General features: G+C 50.1%; 1 protein-coding gene across 1 annotated transcript in view; it reads left to right on the top strand.

Annotated features, from left to right (window-relative positions):
* Window positions 1-19,928, top strand: part of CLSTN2 (calsyntenin 2) — a 556,759-nt gene extending 536,831 nt beyond the window's left edge. The window contains exons 10-17 of the mRNA XM_036877289.2: window positions 2,097-2,263; window positions 10,313-10,461; window positions 12,406-12,623; window positions 15,879-16,049; window positions 16,503-16,648; window positions 16,753-16,876; window positions 17,629-17,813; window positions 19,658-19,928. Of these exons, the coding sequence (XP_036733184.2) occupies window positions 2,097-2,263; window positions 10,313-10,461; window positions 12,406-12,623; window positions 15,879-16,049; window positions 16,503-16,648; window positions 16,753-16,876; window positions 17,629-17,813; window positions 19,658-19,858 (1,361 nt within the window). The 3' untranslated portion in view covers window positions 19,859-19,928. The remainder of the gene's footprint in view (window positions 1-2,096; window positions 2,264-10,312; window positions 10,462-12,405; window positions 12,624-15,878; window positions 16,050-16,502; window positions 16,649-16,752; window positions 16,877-17,628; window positions 17,814-19,657) is intronic.
* The last annotated feature ends 375 nt before the right edge of the window (window positions 19,929-20,303 follow it).

Raw genomic sequence — 20,303 nt, 5'->3', positions numbered from 1 at the left:
AAACATCTGCTGCATGCCAGGCAGGGTGCAGGATGCAGGGAGGACACAGGGGCCCCATATTGTTAAGAGGAATAAATAAGCCAACTTATGCGAAGTGTCTGGTGCAGCCCTCAGCCGCTAATACCTGCTCAGTGTTGTCTTCATTAAAATGAATAATGCATGAGTGCTTCCTGCCATCCAGGACAAAGACTAAACAGATAAACTCTAGCAGTGTGCAAAGTGTGGCACGGGGAAGCCGGCAAGTGGCATAAAGGAGAGAGGGCACATAAGGAGTATGCAGAAAGCCCAACATCAAGAAGTTTATAGCCCAGTGGTTCTTAACCTTAACTTCAGGTTTAACTCACCTGAGTTTTTAAAACTCCCTACATCAACTAAGTCACAATATCTGTGGATAAGACCCAGCAGCAGGATTAGTTTTTCTTTTTAAAGATTTCCAGATGATTACAATGTGCAGCCAAGGTTCAGAACCATGGTACGAGGCTATTGAGGACATAAAGCAACACACGTAAGCCATTAACAATGCCGGTTTGCAAGGGCTATGTTAAAATGAAGTCAGTGTTTCAAGGCTTTGGGCAGGGAGAGGGCACAGTAGGCAGAGGCCTCAGAAAAAGGGAGAAGGCCTGGTGGGCAGGGGACTCAAAGCAAGGGAAGGACATGGTGGGCAGAGGGCTGAAGTCAGGGGAGGGCACAGTGGGCAGGGGGCTTATAAAAGATTTCTGCAATTAACCGGGGACAGGGGGCTTAAGGGGCCTTGAAGGAGCACCCACTACCCCAGGGCTGAGACAGAATGCCCAAGGGACAGCCCCCCACTCCACTCCCCAGATTGAGTTCCAGACTGCTGGCACAGCATGGCTCACTGAAGGGCAGAGAAGTTGTGTAGTGTCACTCTGGAAGAACTTTCCAGAAATCTGCCTTTGGTGTGCTGGGGAAAGGAGTTCACAGGGGCCATCTCCCTGGCACAGCTGGCCATGCCCTGCGGGTGCCAGGTACCAGGACGGCTGTGGGCACCTGCTCAGAGTGCAAGGGAACCAGGAGGCAGAGCCCAGAAGTGTCACTGCAAGCAAGCAGAGGCTCAGAGAGGTCACAAAACCATCCCCAGGAATTAGCAAATCTGGACCTGCACCCAGACCTATCTTTCCTAAATATTCTGCTACCTCTCTGAATAAAGAGAAGTTCAAGGTCAAGGCTGGTCTGTCGGTGGGCTGCCCAGAGATAGAAGGGGTCTGTACTGGAGGAGGCAAGGATCCAAATGGCCCTTAGGGGCTTCTTTTTAGGGATCTATGGAAAACCAAGGAGAAAATAGGAAGAGGTGACTTAACACAAACAGCATGGAAAAATTTCACATGCTGACAAGCAGACCTGGAGCTCAGGCAGGGCTCAGGTCAGCCTGTGAGAGAACAGGAAGCAAGTGATGAGAAGAAAATCAGAGGCAGAACAAAATCAGGGAAGTCTTTCTATATCAAAGAACTTAAATTTGAGCACATATGAAATGAAACCATTGCTGAGAGAGCTGGGGCCCATGGATGAAGGGTTTCTAGGTTTCCTCAATTGCATGCCAACCTCTCAGTGGAATAGAGGGGAGCAAATGCCAGCTTTGGTCAGACAGAGCAGGACTAGAGTACCAGCTCCAGCATTTAGCTGTGTGCCCTGGGGCAAGTCCCTCAACCTTTCTGAGTCTCAGGGTTCTTTGTGCATCAGTTGGAAGAATGAGACCTTCTTTGCAGGCTTGCTCAGACCATAGCAGACAGCCTGGCACACTGCAGGCCTTTGATCAGTAGAAGTTTCCTTGTCCCTCCTGTTTTTCCTCTGTAGGCCCTTAATGTCTTCTAACACAGTTCATGCCTCTGGAAGTGACTGCTTTAAAATTCAGAGATGTCAGGGTTTCTAAATCAAGTGCAGCTGGGGAGTGCCAAGGTCTTGGTGGCAAATAACATCGTCTCATTGAGATTCTGGCTGCTGAGCTCACCTTTCCAAAGGAAAAGCTCAGGGTTAGGGGACAGTCACCACATCCTCGGATCCCTGCCCAGAAGGTGCCTTGACCTGGTGTTTCACACGCGATCCCCACAAGACGCCTACTGGTGTTGTTTTTCTTATAGGAGGAGAAGTCACGAAACCGCGGTTTGCTCAGTTCTTCCATGGCAGCTTAGCCAGTCTCACCATCCGCCCTGGCAAAATGGAGAGTCAGAAGGTGATTTCCTGCCTGCAGGCCTGCAAGGAAGGGCTGGATATAAATTCCCTGGAAAGCCTTGGCCAAGGAATAAAGGTAAGGAGGGAGCGGCATCACCCACAATAAAACGGTGCTTTAAGAGGCTGCCAGCACCAGTGCACCCTGAGAAATGGAATCTTTCCCTGCTCAGTAGCACAGAGATGGTGCTGCAGCAAAAACAGCCTGCCCCAGGGGGCAGATGCGTGAAGGTGACTTCCACCGTGGACTTCTGCTGTCTCCTGAGATTCCTAGATAAAGCCTCTGTGCAGAAGTTCCCTGCACAGAAGCAGGCCCATGGTCAACGTCTACCTCTTGTTCCCAGGCTGGCTGGTGGCTTTGTTGTTTATTTTCCAAAGGAACTGACGTAGCCTGCATGAACATTAAAAATATTAAAAAGTAACATGCAAAAATATTTTTAAAACAGAATAAAAAGTTTGGGCCATGTAAAATACAAATTAGGAAGGAAGGTCAGTCTGGAGTGGGGCTCAAACTGAAAGCAAATGTGGAGGTCTCTGGGTCTTACATGGTTAAACTGAAACACAGATTGGGCTTCGAGCGATTTCTGGCAGTCAAAGGGAACATGAGCAGACTCACAATTTTTATCATCCACGCAAAATAAAGACATTCACGCGATCCAACCAAATCAAAGCTGTGCTCTGAGGAAAGCGCCCCCTGAGAGGGCAGGGAGTGGCTAGCTGTCCTCAGGAGGGCCTCCCCATCAGCAGGGGTGGTTCTGGCCTCACCTGGACCTTAGGGGCACCTGCCGGCATGGAGCCCCTGGGGTCCTCAGCAAATAGCAGGGTAAACATCACTGTAGGCCCTGCTCATTCATGATGGACCCCAGTGAAAGCAGGCAGCTCTTCGGACGCCTCTCCGGAATTTGAGTGGCCCACCCTCTGCCTCCAGGGCCACAGGGCAGCCCCCCAAGGCCCCCCACCCCTTCTTGGCCACTTCCCAAGGAGGGTGTGACCAGAGCCGAGGTTTTCCTCCCTGCCTCCCATCCCCTGCCCAGTGCTGCCCACAGAGCTCTGCCCTAACCTCCTGCCCGGGGCCTGCCTCTCCTGGACCAGGAGTCATCCCTCCAACAGAAAGCCCTCTTATTTATGCCATCAGTGGGTCTCATGGGGCTCTGACATGGGGTGGTCTCAGAGGGGCTAGTGACCGAGTGCATCATGCTCTTCTTTAAGTTGGGGTCACTTCAACAAGCATTCTGTGGATGCCCATGCACGCGGGTCGGGGCTCGCCGAGGGACACGAACTGAACATTCCAAGCCTACTCTCTTCGGGAAAGTCAGTGGCCCGAGCAGATGTTTGTAATCCGGTGTGACAGCCGCTGCAGTGACTATGAGCACTAACGTGCACTGAGCCCTCCCAAGTAGCAGGCACCGTTCTGAACACTTTATAGGCAGTAACTCACTCAAGCCCCCAGAGCAATGCTCTGATGAAGGTGCTGTGAGCGTTCCTATGTTGCAAATGCAGAACTGAGGACCGGAAGAGAAAGGAAACTTGTCTAGTATCCTAGAATTAGTAATGAATGGAGCCAGAATTTGAACCCAGGCAGTCCTGCTCCAGACCTCCAGAACCTGGAGGAATAGCAGTTCGGGGAGGCTCCTCGGGGAAGGAGAAGTCAGCAGAATGTTTCAGCCTGGGCAGGAATCAGCCAGGAAAAAAGGCTGGGGGTGTTGGGGAGTACAGGGCAGGCACCGTGGGCAGACCCAGGAACATGAGCAGCCCTGCGGTGTGCAGTTACTCCAAGAAGGCCAGTGCTACAGGTGCCCAAATCATGGAGGAAAGGTAGAAAGTGCAACCAGAGTGCTAGGCAGAACCATGCCAATGGAACCTTGTTAACTGTGCTTGGGTGTTTACGGGTCTGTCGCAGACAGAGAGCCACTGAAGGGCTTCAGGCAAAGGAGCGTGGTCTGGACGGGGTGGGGTTTAGGATTTCCCTCTAAAGGCTGGGCTCGGAGGGAGAGGGGATGGGATGAGAGGAGGACGCAGAAAGGGTAAGGCCAGAGGAGGTTTCCAGAACATTAAATACACAGGCATAGGCACAGGTGTGCTCAATAACCCATCACCTGTCATCGAAGGAAGACTCACAAGACTGCCTCATATGAGAAAGGCAGCTTTCTGCTGGTCTGTTTCATGGCCGCTGGTCCAGGCAAGCCCCTCATGGCACATCTAATGTAGGGATCCTCACGTGGAGCATCTGGGGTTTGATCTTTGACCAGCTGTTTGTGTTGTTTTCTTAACATTTTGTCAACCCAGTGATGCAGAAATCTGTCCTCCACCCCTCCTCTCTGTCTGATTCTGGATTCACTCCCTGCCTCTGAGTGCATCAGCTCTGCTCTGGACCATCCTGTGGGACCACAATTTCAGGATTCCAAGCACTACAGAACAAATAAACCAAAGATGCTGGACTTCAAAGCCACACACTCTTAGAATTATAAAGAAGCACAGCAATTTCTGCCTACCAGTCACAGCTTATGAAAAGAGGAAGCACTAAACTAAGAGGCACAAGAAGCCAGGTGGGAGAGGCTAACCCGAGCTTTCAGGATACCACCTGGTGGTGACCAGCCCCTGCAAAGGACCCTTATCCATTCTCAGGGTGCAGCTGGCAAGAACTAGAGTGCTGTGTGAGAAGTTAATGATAAGACGCAATTGTCAGTGCTCCCACTGGGGGCTTTTTAAAGTTCATTATCACTACTCTTCACGATAAATTAAATATTATGACCCCATTTCAGAAATAAGGCGATTGGGGCTCAGGGACTTGTCCAAAGCAACTCCGTGCTCTTTCCTCCACACCAGCAACTCAGATTAGAAGACATTCTTGAAAATTACCAAGACTTCCTTCTTTCTTACCCTTCCTCCTTCGAGCCCTCATTTCATTTCTAGATAATGACTATTATTCCCTTTGCCCATTCCTGGCCTCCATCCTCCGCTCTCATTAGTCAAAAGAAGTGAGGTCCTCCTGCAAATAAAGAAACAGCCCGTTTGCTCACAGGGCCCAGCACAGGTTCCTCTTTTGACTTGCTTTCCCCTAGACTGTACATGTTTCTGACTATTTCTCCAGCATGTCTGGAGGCCTTAAATGGTCGGGGTAGTTATCAATTGGTTGTCTTGTGTCCATACAAGAAACTGTAGAATAGCCACATCCCTGAAGAATACCCTTCAGGTATTCTTTTTTTCACAACAAATCCCTGCCAATTTGTCATCTCCACAGTGTGGCAGGCAGAGAAAGAGCAAGAACTTTGGAACAAGACACTCCTAGGTACAAGTCACAGTATGGATATTTGCTAGCTGGGTGACCTTGGGCAAGGTACTTTAATCCTTTAAGCCCAATGCCCTCCTGAATTAAATGGACTTAATATTATTTTGTAGTACTGTTGTGAGATTTGCATTTTATGTATATTTCATATATCTCTATATATTTACATATATATTAGATATAGAAAAGGGATATATAGAGAGATAGATGGGATGATATAGATACAGGTACATAAATACAGATCACCCCTAACAAGCCTAATAAATAGGCTCTCAACAAATCATAGCTCCTTCTCCTGCTGGGCTGGCCTTGTACTTGACAGTTGCTGCTGTCCAAGCTTCCTCTGAACAGTAAGCCTGGGTGACTGTGGCAGAAGAGCCTGTAAGGGGCAATGCTTCATCTGGCCCAGCCCAGAGGGACTGGCAGGTAGCCAAGGGAACAGCAAAGTTCCCTGAGGAGCAGGCCAGGGTATCAGGCAGGGATCTCACTGCTGTTCCAGCCTGCTAGGTGGCTGGTGACAGGGCCAACTTTAAGAAAGCTGACAGTTTGCAAAGGCCATCTGTCTAGCAGCTTCTTAGCTCAAAAAAAGGGATCACAGTGGCCACAGTAGAGCTTCCCAAGGGACAGTAAGCAATGTCACCCTTTGCTAGGTCCCCAGGAGGCCCTCTACTGCCCCTGTGATAGTGCCATTATTACCCAGTGTCCCACACAACCAGAGACCAACTCTGTCATTCCACAGGGCTGGGAACACTTCAGTTTTCAAAAACCAAACAAACAAAAACTTTGTATGGGGGAGGGTTTTACTGATCCTGCAAGAACTATGTTGATGGCTAGCCAGTGCCCAGCTTCATGCCCTGTGGCAGCCCCCAGGATGCTCAGGCAGATAGGCAAGAGTGTTAACTATAGATCCGACATTGCCTAACCCCACCTCTCGCTAGGTGGCTGCCATGCCAATGTGCCCTCTGCCAGCTGCCATAGGGTGCTGCCGATCCAAGCCTCTGGGAGAACTGTGGTTTTCCTGTTCAGCTCTCATGCGAGGCGTGGAGGTCGGCCCCCTTTGCGGGGTTCTGCATTTTGTCCCAGGTTCCTCATGTGTTAGACCCTGTGGTGACACCGAGGAAATGTTAGGGGCCTCTGCCCTCAAGGTGTTCATGGTTGGCTGGAGTGGCAGACGGACAGACAGCAGGACTCTGTACTGTTTCCACAGGACTCTGCTCTAAAAGGGATCGGAGCAGGGTGCTGAAAAAACAGGCAGGAACCTAAGTAGTATTTCAGAAGAATGTCCTTGAATCTGTTCAGATCTGAAATCGGCTGCTTTGGGAAACACTCAGAACTAGGAACGACTCCCCAGAGCAGGCAGGTCCATGGCTAGCACACTAAGCTGGTGAGTCATCTAGGGCAAGAGAGGAGCCTTCCCGGAGGCTGACCGGGGCATCCCCTGTGCATTTGCCTGGGGCCCCGGAACCCAGCTCCGAGGGCAGTGCTTGTGGTTAGACCCCACAGCTCAGGGACACCTGCTCAGGGCATTGAGGGCAGGAGGGAGCTGGGTCACAGGGAGAGAGCAGAGGGCAGGACCAGCACGGCAATGTGCTGCATAATCTATGCTGCACTCAGTGCAGAAATAATCACAATATGAAGAATCATAATAAAAGCTATCCCAGACTGAACACCTTTGAATTGCTAGATATTTTATATACATTATGTCATTGAAGCCCCAGAGAGGGAGCTATTAATATCCTCATTATTTTTACATGAGGAAATAAAGTCCAGAAAGGGGAAGAAAATCATCAAAAGCTGTCCTGGAGCTGGGATACCACAGTCCACACAGCCCATGAGCCTTCAGAGATGCCACGGAGCTTTAGGGAAATGAGAATCACTCCTCAGAAGGGCTGAATTCTCCCAAGAGGGCTAAGGGATAGCAGCAGCAAATGACTCCTAAATCTCTATGGCTTAATCCTTAACAGTTCATTTTTCTCTCTCACTGTATGTGGGAGGTGGGGTGGGTTTCTGCCAAGAAAGCCACAGGCCACCAAAGTGGAGGCAGAAAGAGGCTGGAGCATCCAGTAGACATGTCAGTGCCTCAGCCCAGGAGGGCCCACGTCACTTCCTGTCACATCTCATTGGTCAGGCGCAGTCATATGGCCCCACCCTCACCTGGTGCAAGGCAGTGGAAGCCCCCAGAAAGCCCCAGGAGGAAGGAGAGCGGGGCTTGGCCAGCACGGATGATGACTCCCACAGAGCTTTGATCGAAAAGACAGTGACTGACAAAAAAGAGTCCTTTTGGGGAATAACAGGAGATGATACTGAGTAAAACGTGGGCCCAGGGACCGTTCACTCATCCATCTAACGGGGGCATGCATGGCAGTAGGGCTCGGTTCTGGGATTCAGGGGCAGGAGTTGGAGCCCCTGTCTTCAGTGAGCTCAGGGTCACTGCACAGTAATAACTGATGACCATTTCAGAATCACTGTAGGAACCCAGTGGGGCTCTCAGTGAGGGAAGCTGGAGAGGCCTCAAGGGGGAGGTAACAAAAAAACACTTTGAAGGAGACAAAGATAGAGCTTTCATTGGTTAGGGTTGCAATGCAAGGGATTTATGTGGATCAATGTCATCAGCAGTGCTCATGAGGCATCCGCTTTGTTAGGGTCCAGAAACAGAACAAGGAGCTCATATAAAGACATCCAAGTCAGATCAGGGAAAAGTTAATTGACATTTTTCCTTGAATTCATGGAAACACATTCAGTAAAATGCAAATTGAAACTACACTGAGATGGCACTTATCACCTGTCAGACTGGAAAAAAATCCCAAAGTCTGGCACCATAATCTTTTGTTGAGGTTTTGAGAAAAAGACGCTTTCTCATACACAGTGAAAGGGAGTATATATTGATATAATCCCTAGCAATAGGGAACTTGGCAACTTTTGTCAGAATTTAAAGTACATATACTCTTTGCTCTCACAATTTTACATTAAGGGATTTGTCTGATAGATATTTGCACACATGTGAAATGTTATGGGTACAAGGTTATGCATTGTGGCATAATTAGTAAAGGACTGGAAATGATCCAAAGCCCATAGGAGACTGGTTAAATAAATTTCAACTTACCTACTCAGCGGAATATTATATGGCTGTAAAAGGAATACAGAAGATTATGAGTAAAGATCTCTGAAATAAGAGCTAAACCAAAAAACAAAGTACAGTGTAGTGTGTAATAAGCTACCTTCCATGTAAGAAAGGGAAAAAAATGGAAATCTATATTCATAAGAATGCTTAAGTATAGTGGTCAGGATAGACTAAGTTATGCTGCAGTACCAAGTAGCTTAGAAATTTCAGTTGCTAACACAACAAGCATTTTTTGGTTGTTCACACATCACATCGATTATAGATTGGCTGCAGCTCCGCTCCACACCACCCTCACTGTGAGACCCGGGTGGATGCACCAGGCCCTGCGAGAACTTTGCAGGTTTCGTGGCAGAAGAAAAGAGGCATGGCAACATGAACGGGCTGCTAAATCTTCCACATGAGTGTGAATCAAGCAATACTTTTGTCTGCATTTCATTGGCCAAGCAAGTCACATGATCACTGAGTGCAACAGGGCAAAAATGTATATCATGCAGGGGAAGGCACCATAAGTCCCATGATCAAGTCTGTTGACAGTAGGGCAGGCCTGTGTAAACCTCCCCTGGGAAGGGAAGCAGCTAATCATGAACAATAATGCAATTTGCCACTAAGGGATTAATGTAACAGTGACTCCCTAAGGAATGGGATTGTGGAAACTGGGTGGGCAGAAAACAGGAATAAGATGGACAATTTCACTTAGCACATATATACACATATATCTGAAGCATGTGAATATATTATCTATCTAAAAATAAATAATTATTGTCAAGTAGATACATAACAATATATCCATGTCTCCCTCTCCTGTGCCATGAGCATTGGACATATAAACTGAAGCCACAGATATGTTTTTGACATCTTACTGGTAGCAGTTGCTAATAATTCTTGCTCCAAAGCATGTCCCGATCAGTATCTCAGACCAGTACAAAGGCAGTTCTTCATGCTCCACCCAGAGTAACTGCTGGGCTGGGGTGACGTGGTGAGAAGCAGAAGTCTGTATCTAGTCTGTCTAGATTGGGGACTCAAGGGACTCAGTGGGGAACAATGCAGCCCCTGGGCCTTCACCACATGGGATATCAGGGACTCGGAATGGAATGAATAGATAACAAACAGAGGGCACCTAGCAGGCATGAAAACAGCAAACGAGTAAAACTCATAGGAAACCAGAGTTTAGCACCAGGAAAGCAAGACCAAGAATCAAATCTGAGAGAGAAGAGCCATAAGCTGGAAAATGAGCTTTAAATTTGGAATCTGAGAAGATGGGGCCTGGGCCAGGAGGTGGGGTGCAGGGTGAATTGAGGGGCAGTTCAAGGCCAAAGACATGAACAGCAAAAGGAGCCCCACATGTCTAGGCTGTCAGCTGAGGGGTGGGCAGTCCAAGGGCTAAAAGTTTCTGGTCAGCACCCCACAGTGGCACAGAGCAGGGCCACCCCACAAAGAGTGGGGCTACACTGGCACAGTAACTGGGATTTCAGAGTCCCCTCCTGCAGCTCGGGATGAGGGTTCATAATCCCTGGGGACACTCACAGGGGAGGTCCTGGAGTCTGTGGGGGAGGAGCAGGGATCATTGAGAGGTTCTAAGGTCATCATGCACACAGCTGCTGGCCTTGCAGGTGTTTCGGGGATGCCTGTGTTGGCCTTGGTGGGCATTCATGGAGGGGAGCCTCCACGGGACAAGGTGTGGTGCTGACCATTCTCCCCACGATACCTCCTTTGTCTTTCAGTATCACTTCAACCCCTCGCAGTCCATCCTGGTGATGGAAGGTGACGACATTGGGAACATCAATCGTGCCCTCCAGAAGGTCTCCTACATCAACTCCAGGCAGTTCCCAACGGCAGGCGTGCGGCGCCTCAAAGTCTCTTCCCAAGTCCAGTGAGTGGTCACTGGGCAGCCTGGGGCCTAACTGAGCAGCAGGGCTGGACAGGGAACGTTCCTTGCAAAACACAGTTCACCTTTCCTCAGCTAGTCGAGGTTTCCCTGTGGTCCCTGTGAGGATTCCCCAGGGGATCTGCGTTGCCCTTTTGTTTTCTTCTTTAAGAAAATGTTCTATTGTCCTGCCAATTGAAATCTAGCTTTTTATAATTAGTCCTGAACTGAATTGAATGCATAGGAGATACTGCTTCCTGTATATTCTCAGAGAGCTGGGTCTGATTTAAGGGCCGAGGGCCTGGAACATAGTAGATGCTTGATGAGTGTTTATTAAACTGAATTAAATTAACCAACCCAGCTTTGTAGAGCTCCTAAATATGGCGATAAAGCAAGAGAAGAGAAGGCCCAGTACTCGTCCCCAGGGATTGGAGTTAAATTAAGGAGAGAAGACAATACTGAAGTCTGTAGAAACTCCCTTATGGTCCTATCAATCATTCATCAACCACAGCAGCTGCCTGGGTGAGCAGCTAGGAAGGGGACCCCAGGAAACCCTGGCAAGGTAGAACAGGAGTCACCCAACACATGAAGTCCGAAGAACCCAGAAAGACAGGGTCAGGGCTGGGAAAGATGGCCTGCCACCTGCTGGGGCCTGGGACAGGCGGCAGGGTAAAGCCCACAGGCGGCACGTGTGTTCAACAGTTCTAGCAATGGAGGACTCGCACACCTCTGCACGAGAGGCCACCCCTGGGGGCCTGGGATAGGGAGCAAATACTTCCAGGTCAGCTCCGTCTCTCAGTGAAGAAGAGGCACCAGACTGGGCAGTCCCTGCTCTGGGATCAAGCTTCTGTAAGCTGCCCTCTGGGGCTGGTGTGGCAAAGGCCAGAGAAAACTGGGAGCAGGAGCCCACCATGGCCCCCACATCTCACCCACTGAGAAGAGGATGGAGTGGCTCAGCATGGGGTCTGCCCCAACTGCCCTTCCCTCAGGGACTTCTCCAGGAATGCAAACTGATGGCTGCCACCACTGAGCCCACCCTCTGTGCCCAGAGCATCTGTCTGGGCCTGGGCATTCTCTGCCGTGGCCTGTGTCTTTGACCTAGATGAGCAGCAGAGAGGGCCAATGCCACACGTGCCTGATGAGGTCTGAGGAGTTGGTCAGATCGTCAGAGTTCACCGGCTCCAGCCATGAAGCGGGCCCTGGGCCAGCTTCTTTTCTAAATATGTCATCACATTTGACCCTCCTTACTGTAAGGTAATTCATTATTGCCATCCCCATTGCATAGATGAAGAAACTGAGGTTCACAGGGGTCAAGCACCTTGGCCAGAGTCAGCCGCCCTAGGAGTGGCAGTGCCAGGCCGTGGGCTCTTGTCTAACTTCCCAGGCCTTGCTCTTGTTGTCACACCATTCTGCCTTCCAGATATTTTTGTGGGTGGCGTATCATGAAAAAGGACTGTGGATACAATAGCCCTCCACTGGTACAACTGGCCCCTGCACGTTTGTGTGATATCCTCATGGACAGATGACAGATGAGATGCAGCAAGAGAGTTTAGCCCTGAGGTCTCACTTAGTAAGATGGCTTTAACCAACTAGTTAGACAACAGTTCGCTTACTAAATCCTAATGCACATAGCAAGCAGTTGCTATTTAATTAATGTTTCCATTGATTACTTTGTTAAAGGATAATTTAAGGTTTAATGGTTACAAGTTGCTGATATAGAAAATTCCCATTTCTCCTAGGACTCAGTCTTCTTAAGCCCCTAGATTGTTAGTAGTTTGGACTGCAGTGTGGCTTCAAGTGTGAATGTCTGTTGACATCCTCAGAGACTCTTAGGCAGGCAGGATGCCTGGCCAAGGACTAGAGGTGGCTGCATATGTCCTTGGCCACGGCTGTGTAATGGATGGCTTCATCACATGCTCTTCAGCGCTGTGACTGCCGCTGTTTTACCAGGTGCTTCGGGGAAGATGTGTGCATCACCATCCCTGACATGGATGCCTACGTGATGGTGCTGCAGGCCATCGAGCCCCAGATCACCCTCCGTGGCACCGACCGCTTCTGGAGACCGGCGGCCCAGTTTGGAAGTGCCAGAGGGGTGATTCTCTTCCCCGACATCAAGATCGTGAGCACCTTTGCCAAAGCCGAGGCCCCAGGTGGCTTGAGGACCACAGGTACAAGCTCGTGCTGGCTTGCGGAACAGGGAGCCTTAAGTCCTCCCAGCCACTCAAATCGTACTTCAGGACAACAGTATCGTTCCCATGGCAGGGTATTTATAATAGCAAAATAAACAAACCTGGAAAAAAGGCAGATAAATAAAAGAAGAATGGCTTAGAAAATTATGGTGCACCCACATAAGTGCTAGGATGCTAGGATGTTGGAGAGAAGGCATTTATGCTAAATGGTAAGTGAAAAAAAGCAAGATGCAAATTACAGAGTATCTACATGCAGAGTGATGTCAACCATATAAAGATAAAAAGAAATACATAGAAAAACACAAGAAGGAAACACACCTAATGCTAACAGTGACATTCTCTAAGAAGCACGGTAAGAGCCAGTTTGTTTCTAGGCCCCTTCACTCTTCTGCAACTGCAAAATGTTCTGTAGTGAGCAGTTAATGTTTTGATAATCAGAAGAAGCACAAAGAAAAAATAGAGCTGCATCTTCATATATACACAGAGGCAGCTCCTGTTCAGCCGTATTACTTGAAGCTCTCAGGAAATACTCCCAGTGTTCTTTCCAACAGTTTAATTTTTGGGAAGGCTGTTCAGTGAAAGGAAAGCAATTTGAATGATCTGCCAAAGAGAAACACTTCAGTTGCACTGAAATCTACCATATATTTTGCTGGGGGATGGGGTGGACATGGTTAAAAAAGGAAGGAAGGAGAACTTGGGCCCAGATCCACAGGGGAAATGCACATTGGACAACTGGCTTTGCCACCTCCTCCATGAGAATGCTTTCAACTCCCCCTCTCCCCTCCAAAAAGCCACTGCTAATGACCTGCTGGCATCAAGGGGCCTGAATCCCTAAAGGGCTGCTTCTGTAGTAAACCTAATTATCCAGTGCCTTAAACCACCCTGGTCCCTAGTGAGTGGGGTGCCTCGAAAGGCAGCCCTCCTGAGCTTACAGAAATAGATGCTGTTTCAGCACCTGTCCTGACAAGGCAATCGCTTTCCTAGTTACACCTCAGGCTGCAGTAGGCCATGTGATCTGCCCCTCCCCCTCACCTGTAGCTTCGGTGCGACAGAAAAAGGAAGGGCCTGTGACCACAGTGGTCGCAGGCCTTTACAGCACCTGGATCTGCCAGGCCTGACACCAGTGTGCAGGCAATGCAGGGAAAAGCAATTCCCTGGGTCCACAGCTCACCCTCTGTGAAAGGCGCAGGCAGAGAGCACGGCCAAGTGCCTGAGTTATCATCAGTACTTCTTAAACTTTGCTCTTATTGTCCTTAGAATAATCGTTATTACGCATGCCTTAAACATGCAGGCCAATGGCATTTGCCACCAGGCCTCAGTGACCTGCTCCAGCATCATCTTCTGCTTCCACTGACCCATTCTTTATACCAAACACAGGAGGGTCCCTCATGCACGCCCCTCTCTCTCACACCTCTGTGTTAGTTCACACCTTTGCTGAGGCCCTATGTTCTGCCTGGAAGATTGCTCCCCCCTCATCCCGCTATTGCTGGCAAACATCTCTACCTTTAAGACCCCCTCCAAAAGGTTTCCCTACCACCACCATCCTGACCCCTGGACTGGGTTAGGGCCTCCTGCTCCGTACACCGCCCCCACCGCTGGTGCTTCCCTCTAACGCACCACATTTGCTAGCCCACTGTGGTGATTACCTGTTTGTTAAGCCAGACTGGAGCTCCTCAAGCACCACGGCTAATCCACTTCTAAGTCCCTGAGCCCAGCACAGTCCCTTCTGCACAGTGGAACTAAAGAGAACTAGAGATGGAAAATACTACCCTGGGCAAGCACAAGAGGACAGTGAGAAAATGGCAGTGACAGCATGGCCCTCCCTGGCATGAGCCATCGGGCAGCCACATTAGGAGATAGGAGAGGACAGCACAACCTGACCTGACAGGAAGCTGGCCAAGAAACCCAGAACCCTGAGAACTCCACCTGAAATTGAAATACACTATCGTTAATGATAGGCCTTAAGTGTACATTAATGTGCTTTTAGATTTGCCAATGATACATGAAGCCATTGAGCCTCGCAAGCACTTAAAAATTAAGCGTATGAAATTATTTATGATACATATCTAGTGAGAGCAGAAAAATATTTTTGGTATCACTACAAAATCAAAATATAAAATAATTATCTCAAATAATTTTCTCATCTTTAGTGAATCCTTTTTAATTTCTATTTTCATAAATGTTTTATAATGCACAAAATATATTAGTCCACTTTATAAATAAATAAATTTATTTATTTAAATATACTCAGTTCACAAATTTCACAATAAAAGGCTGTAAGAGCAAAAACATTTGAAGACTACTGGCCCAGAGGCTGACCTCAGACACCGTGGAGTCAGAAAGTCATGCTTTGTGTCCTGGCTCTTCTGCTATCTGTGCAACCCTGGGCAATCCACCCCACCTCTTGGACCTTCCATTTCCTCATCAGTGAAATGGGGGTGAAAGTAATAATACCCCCTTTTAATATCTATTGTTAGGATTTTATTTGCACAGTGCCTGGCACACAGCAAGCAGTTCATAAATCCCAGTCACTTTTATTATAAGGTGAGATTTTTTTTCAGTTAGAACTGCCAACCTATGCAGCTTTCAAATACTCAAGACATCCCTTGGGGAAACTTGGGGTCATAAAATCAGACAAGGACAGCTAGATTGACCAATAGACTAACCAATATACCTAATTATTTAATTACATTAACCACACAGCTCATTTTGAGCAATGTGCAGTAATGCTGCTCCACACCAGCCCCTGGGGTAGATACTGAGCAGTCATAAAGAGACGGTGCTTCTGCCCTGAGAACGTCAGAGTCTGCTGGGCCGACGGATGCACACGCCATGGGCACTTGGGGGAATCTGGGAGGGCATGATGGCGGGTACTTATCTCAGGCCCCAGAGGAGAACTGTTGCCTACTGAGCCCCTGCTAAGTGTCAGACACTGTTTTTCATCCCCTCAAGACCCTTGGCCTCTTGACAGATGAGAAAATTGAGGAGTAGGCAGTTTCTCTAACACTATACAACTTCCCAGTAGAATATCTTTTGACTACCATATTCATGCTCTTCACCCTCGGGCCTGGCTGAACACCCATCTGAGCAGTGCAGGTGGGATCTGGGGCAGCACAGCCCCTTCCCCTGCCTAGCCTGCCCCAGGGGCCGGCACACGGGAGGAAGATGGTGCTCAGTGGCTGCTGTCTGAGCCGCCGGCACACCCACGGTCCCCACATGTCTGTCTTCCCATAGGCCCCAAATCAGCAGTCTTAGAAGAAATGCTTCACAACTTAGATTTCTGTGACATTTTGGTGCTTGGAGGGGACTTGGACCCCAGGCAAGAGTGCCTGGAGCTCAACCACAGCGAGCTCCACCAGCGGCACCTGGAGGCCACCAACTCCACTGCAGGCTACTCCATCTATGGTAAGGCCGCATGCGGGGTCCCCTCGGAGGGGGGATGGCCATCGCCTGTGGAGGTTGGGGGGTGCAAGCCCTTGGCCTGGGCACACGGACTCCCAGCCCCTCCTTTGGTGAGCTGCCCAGCATCTTGGGAACCAGGCCCACATCCCCCTCCTGGGGAAACACTCTGTAGAAACTAGGGGGAATGCCTTCTCTTGTAATGTTTGATCTCTGCAAATAATACAGCAGCGTGTGGCAGATTGAGACCAAACTCTCTGGTCAGAGCCCAATCTACTTGGAAATCCTGTGGATCAGCGTAATTGGCTCCCTAGGACTTCTGTGCCTGTACATTGCCTACCCCTGACCATCTCAAGCTCTCACCATGAACTAATTCAGGGGCCCGCAAGCCCCAGCAGCCATAGCCTGTTTCCCTCACCTTCTCTTCTGCCTTAAGACAGGTGTGGTCTCTTGGCACAGGTGTGGGCTCCATGAGCCGCTACGAGCAGGTGCTCCGTCACATCCGCTACCGCAACTGGCACCCAGCTTCCCTGGAGGCCCGGCGGTTCAGGATCAAGTGCTCGGAACTCAATGGGCGCTACACCAGCAATGAGTTCAACCTGGAGGTGAGTGAGTCCTGCCGTTGTGCAGACGCCCAGACTTCTGGTTCCCTCATTGACTTGGGCCCCTGCCACGCCAGGTCAGCCGCACCTCTCCCTGCTCTTCCCAGGTCAGTGTCCTCCATGAGGTCAGAGTCCCAGACGAGGAGCATGTCAACCATCTGATCGTGCAGCCTCCCTTCCTCCAGTCCGTCCACCACCCTGAGTCCCGGAGTAGCATCCAGCGCAGTTCAGGTAGGTTATCTGGGAGGAGGGAACCCGGGATACCAGATGGTCACAGTGATTCAAGACCGTCCCCCCAGCAGTCATGGAGCAGTGGCCATGAGCACCCGGCATGACAGAATGACCAGGCAGGGGGAAGCTGTGGGCCCTGCCCCTAAGGTACTCACAGGGAGCCAGTCAGGTAAACAAGAAGTGACACACAATAGATCATAACAGGCATTAGTGCAAAGGGCTGGAGTAAAATTTGGCAAGTCCTTTTAGGCCCAACACAAAGCCACATCCCATATGAGGCATTGCGGGGGCCCTTGTGCACATTCACATACATACCTGTGCACACCACGTGGAAAAGTCCCCTGCCCTTACCGCTGCTCCAGCACTTGCCATATTGTATTGCTGCCTGGTGGGCCCTGTGTCTGTCCCTGCTGAAAATCACAGTGCCTGGTTCTCAGTGGAAGCTGCCCTAGAACTAAGGAAAAAGCAAGAAATAGAAGAGAACTTGGATTTATTAAGTGTAGACTGTGTGCCCATGTGGAGATTCACATAGATTATCTTGGTTATGCTCACAATTACCCCTAGGGTAGGGGTTATTAAGTCCACTATACAGGTGGCAAAAATGAAGCCCAGGGTAAGGTGCTCACCCAGAGCCCTACAGCTGAGAAGTGGTAGGGCAGATTTTCATCTACGTGTGGATGCATCATTCGTGTTCCTTCCAAAAGCGAGCGAGTCCTTTGCTCACCATGTCACGGATTGCTTCCTCCTTCCAGCGGTCCCGAGCATCGCCGCAGTGGCCGTCGCCATCTCCGTGTGCATACTAGTGTTTGTTGTGGCCATGGGCGTGTACCGGGTCCGGATCGCCCACCAGCACTTCACCCAGGAGACCGAGGCTGCCAAGGAGGCTGAGATGGATTGGGACGACTCCGCACTCACCATCACAGTCAACCCCATGGAGGTGATCCTTGTGCAGGGGCGGGGGATCCTGGGGCACGGAGCCTCCCTCCCATCCAGCTCCATCTCTTCCTGTGCCAGAAGCCCTGCCCCGCCAGCCCAGGCCCACTTACCTTTCCTTCTCTGAGCCCCTGTAGCCCTCTCAACCTGAATGGACCAGGTTTTCCCACCAACTGCACTCACGGATTCAAAACATGTGAATTGTTCTCACCCTACAAACAGAACCAGACATTTCTCAAGGCAAGCAGCCATGTGGTGTCTATCTCTTGCCTCCCCCATAGTATTCAGCTCAGAACTGACTAACATTGCGGGACTCAGTATTGAATTTTTGATTAACTAACAGTGTAAATAAGATGGCTTTGCTCCATCCTGCCTGCCAAGCTCACTCAAAGGCTCAGAATAGGTTAAGACAAAAATACAACAGTAACACCTGCCATTTGTTGATCCCCCATCAGGATAGACACTGCACAGGGTGTTCTGTATGCACCACCTCCTGTAACCTTCCTGACAACCCGTGGTATAGATGGCATCATCCTTCTTTACGAAGGTGGCTACCTACTCAGGGCAAATAGCAGAAGTGCTCAAACTTGTGTAGCTAGTAATGGAAGTGTTGATAGTCAAACACAAGATCTCCAGATTCTAAAGTTCATATCTTTCCAGTTACCCAGCAACCCCCAGAATCTACCCATGAGTGTTGAAGGCCCCTGCTCTGGGCATCTGAATATCTAGGGGGAGGCACTCACATCATGCCTTTGGCCTACCCATGTCGAGGCAGAAGTAGGAAGTCAGGGGAAGATCAGAAAGAGTCAGTGAGAAATGAAAAGATTATCCAGCCTCTCCCTGGTTCCCCCTCAGCTGGCCTCATGCTCCAGTTTGAAAGCCAGAGTGCCCACGCAGCTCAGCTTCCCCCAGCACATGCCATCGGTAAAGTGAGCACACTACTTTGGGAACTCAGCATTTCTATCCCAGGTTGCTGAGTCTTGCTTGTTGGAAACAAGCTGCTGTGCCTGGAGAAACCGGCCAGAGTGTGCTGTCCGAGGATTCACCTGGTGAGGCCAGCAGTCAGTGAAGCAAGAGCAGGAGGGTCCCTGGGGCTGGGACGCTCAGGGAAGATTTCCTGTAGGTTAGCCTACCGGAGACCTTGGGGCAGCGAGAGGTGCAGCAAAAGCAGAAGATGAGCCGCTCCAGACAGGAGATGCAGCCAAGCAAGGCACATATGTTTTATGGCTGCTTCATCCACTCAAAACATAGATGCAGAAGAAAGATTTGGCTGGAGTCAACAAAAAGCTGGAGGGTGGGGGTGGAACTGGAAATGAGTGGGGTAGAGTTTGAAGCTCAGAGGGTGAGAACAGGCATGGTAAATAAGGACCATGGACTTTGTCCTTCCCAGAGGAGTATTTTCAAGGGGCAGCACACCTGAGTCTTGATTTAGAAGCCCTACTCCCAGAAACATCATATTCTCAGCTGCAGAAGAGGTGTAAGCTTGATGCCATTCTCTCACTGAGAAGCAAGCACCTAAGGCATAGAAACCAGAAATGCCGGAAAACAAAACCATAGGCCAAAAGGCTTATCAAATGGTGGAAGGGATTGGCTTAAATGCCCAATGTTTAGTACATACAACTTACCTTGAACCCATGTCCTGGAACTCGCTGCCCTTTGTCCTTACCCTCTGCTTTGCCTTTCACTAGGCCCTGCCTTCCAGTAAGCCTGTCTCCAGGCCCAAGGGTTGAGCATTAAGGGAAAGGAGTTCCAAGGGACCCGAAATGTTTCCTTAGTGGTGGGATAAACGTAAGTTCCAAGGTGGCCTTTGCCTAGCCCCTGACGAGCGCTTCTCCCCCTGACATCCAGAAACATGGAGCGCCAGGGCGTGGGGAAGACGAGACTGAGGAAGAGGACGAGGACATGGAGGAGGACATCAGTACCAGCAGCAGTGACTCAGACGACAGCGAAGAGGACGAAGAGGAGGAGGGGATGGGCAGGGGCAGACATGGGCAGAGTGCAGCCAGGCAAGCCCAGCTGGAGTGGGACGACTCCACCCTTTCCTACTAGTGCCCGGCTGTCTGTGCCCGCCCACAGGTCCCTTTTGTAAGCCCACCCCGATATATGCCTGAGTCTATCACATGTCGCCTCTGATTTCTATGACCGGTCTGGGCAGACCTTCCCCAGTCTCCAGGAACCACCCTCTGCACCTTGGGGCACCCTGTGTCCCAGCTCTGGGGTGGTTCAAGAAGCCCAGCACCATCATCAGTGGGGACATTAGGGCGACTTTGTCCTGTAGCCCCCACTTCTCCTGCCCTGGACTCACCCAGCATCCTGCCGGCCAAGCTGCAGTCTTGCCTCTGCTCTTCTGCTCTTTGCAAAGGAGAAGGTCTGCCTTTACGTCACTCACCACGCCTCTGCTCCACATTCCCAGGGCCCTGGGTTCCAACTTGCTGTGTGACCCTGACTTAGTCCTCCCCACACAGACCAGCAGGTTCTTCTCGCCTGACTGTCC

The sequence above is a fragment of the Manis pentadactyla genome, chromosome 1, assembly GCF_030020395.1.
Source record: "Manis pentadactyla isolate mManPen7 chromosome 1, mManPen7.hap1, whole genome shotgun sequence".
NCBI lineage: Eukaryota > Metazoa > Chordata > Mammalia > Pholidota > Manidae > Manis > Manis pentadactyla.
Note: the sequence above shows the minus strand (reverse complement) of the source record. Positions and strands in the feature narration are given on the sequence as shown.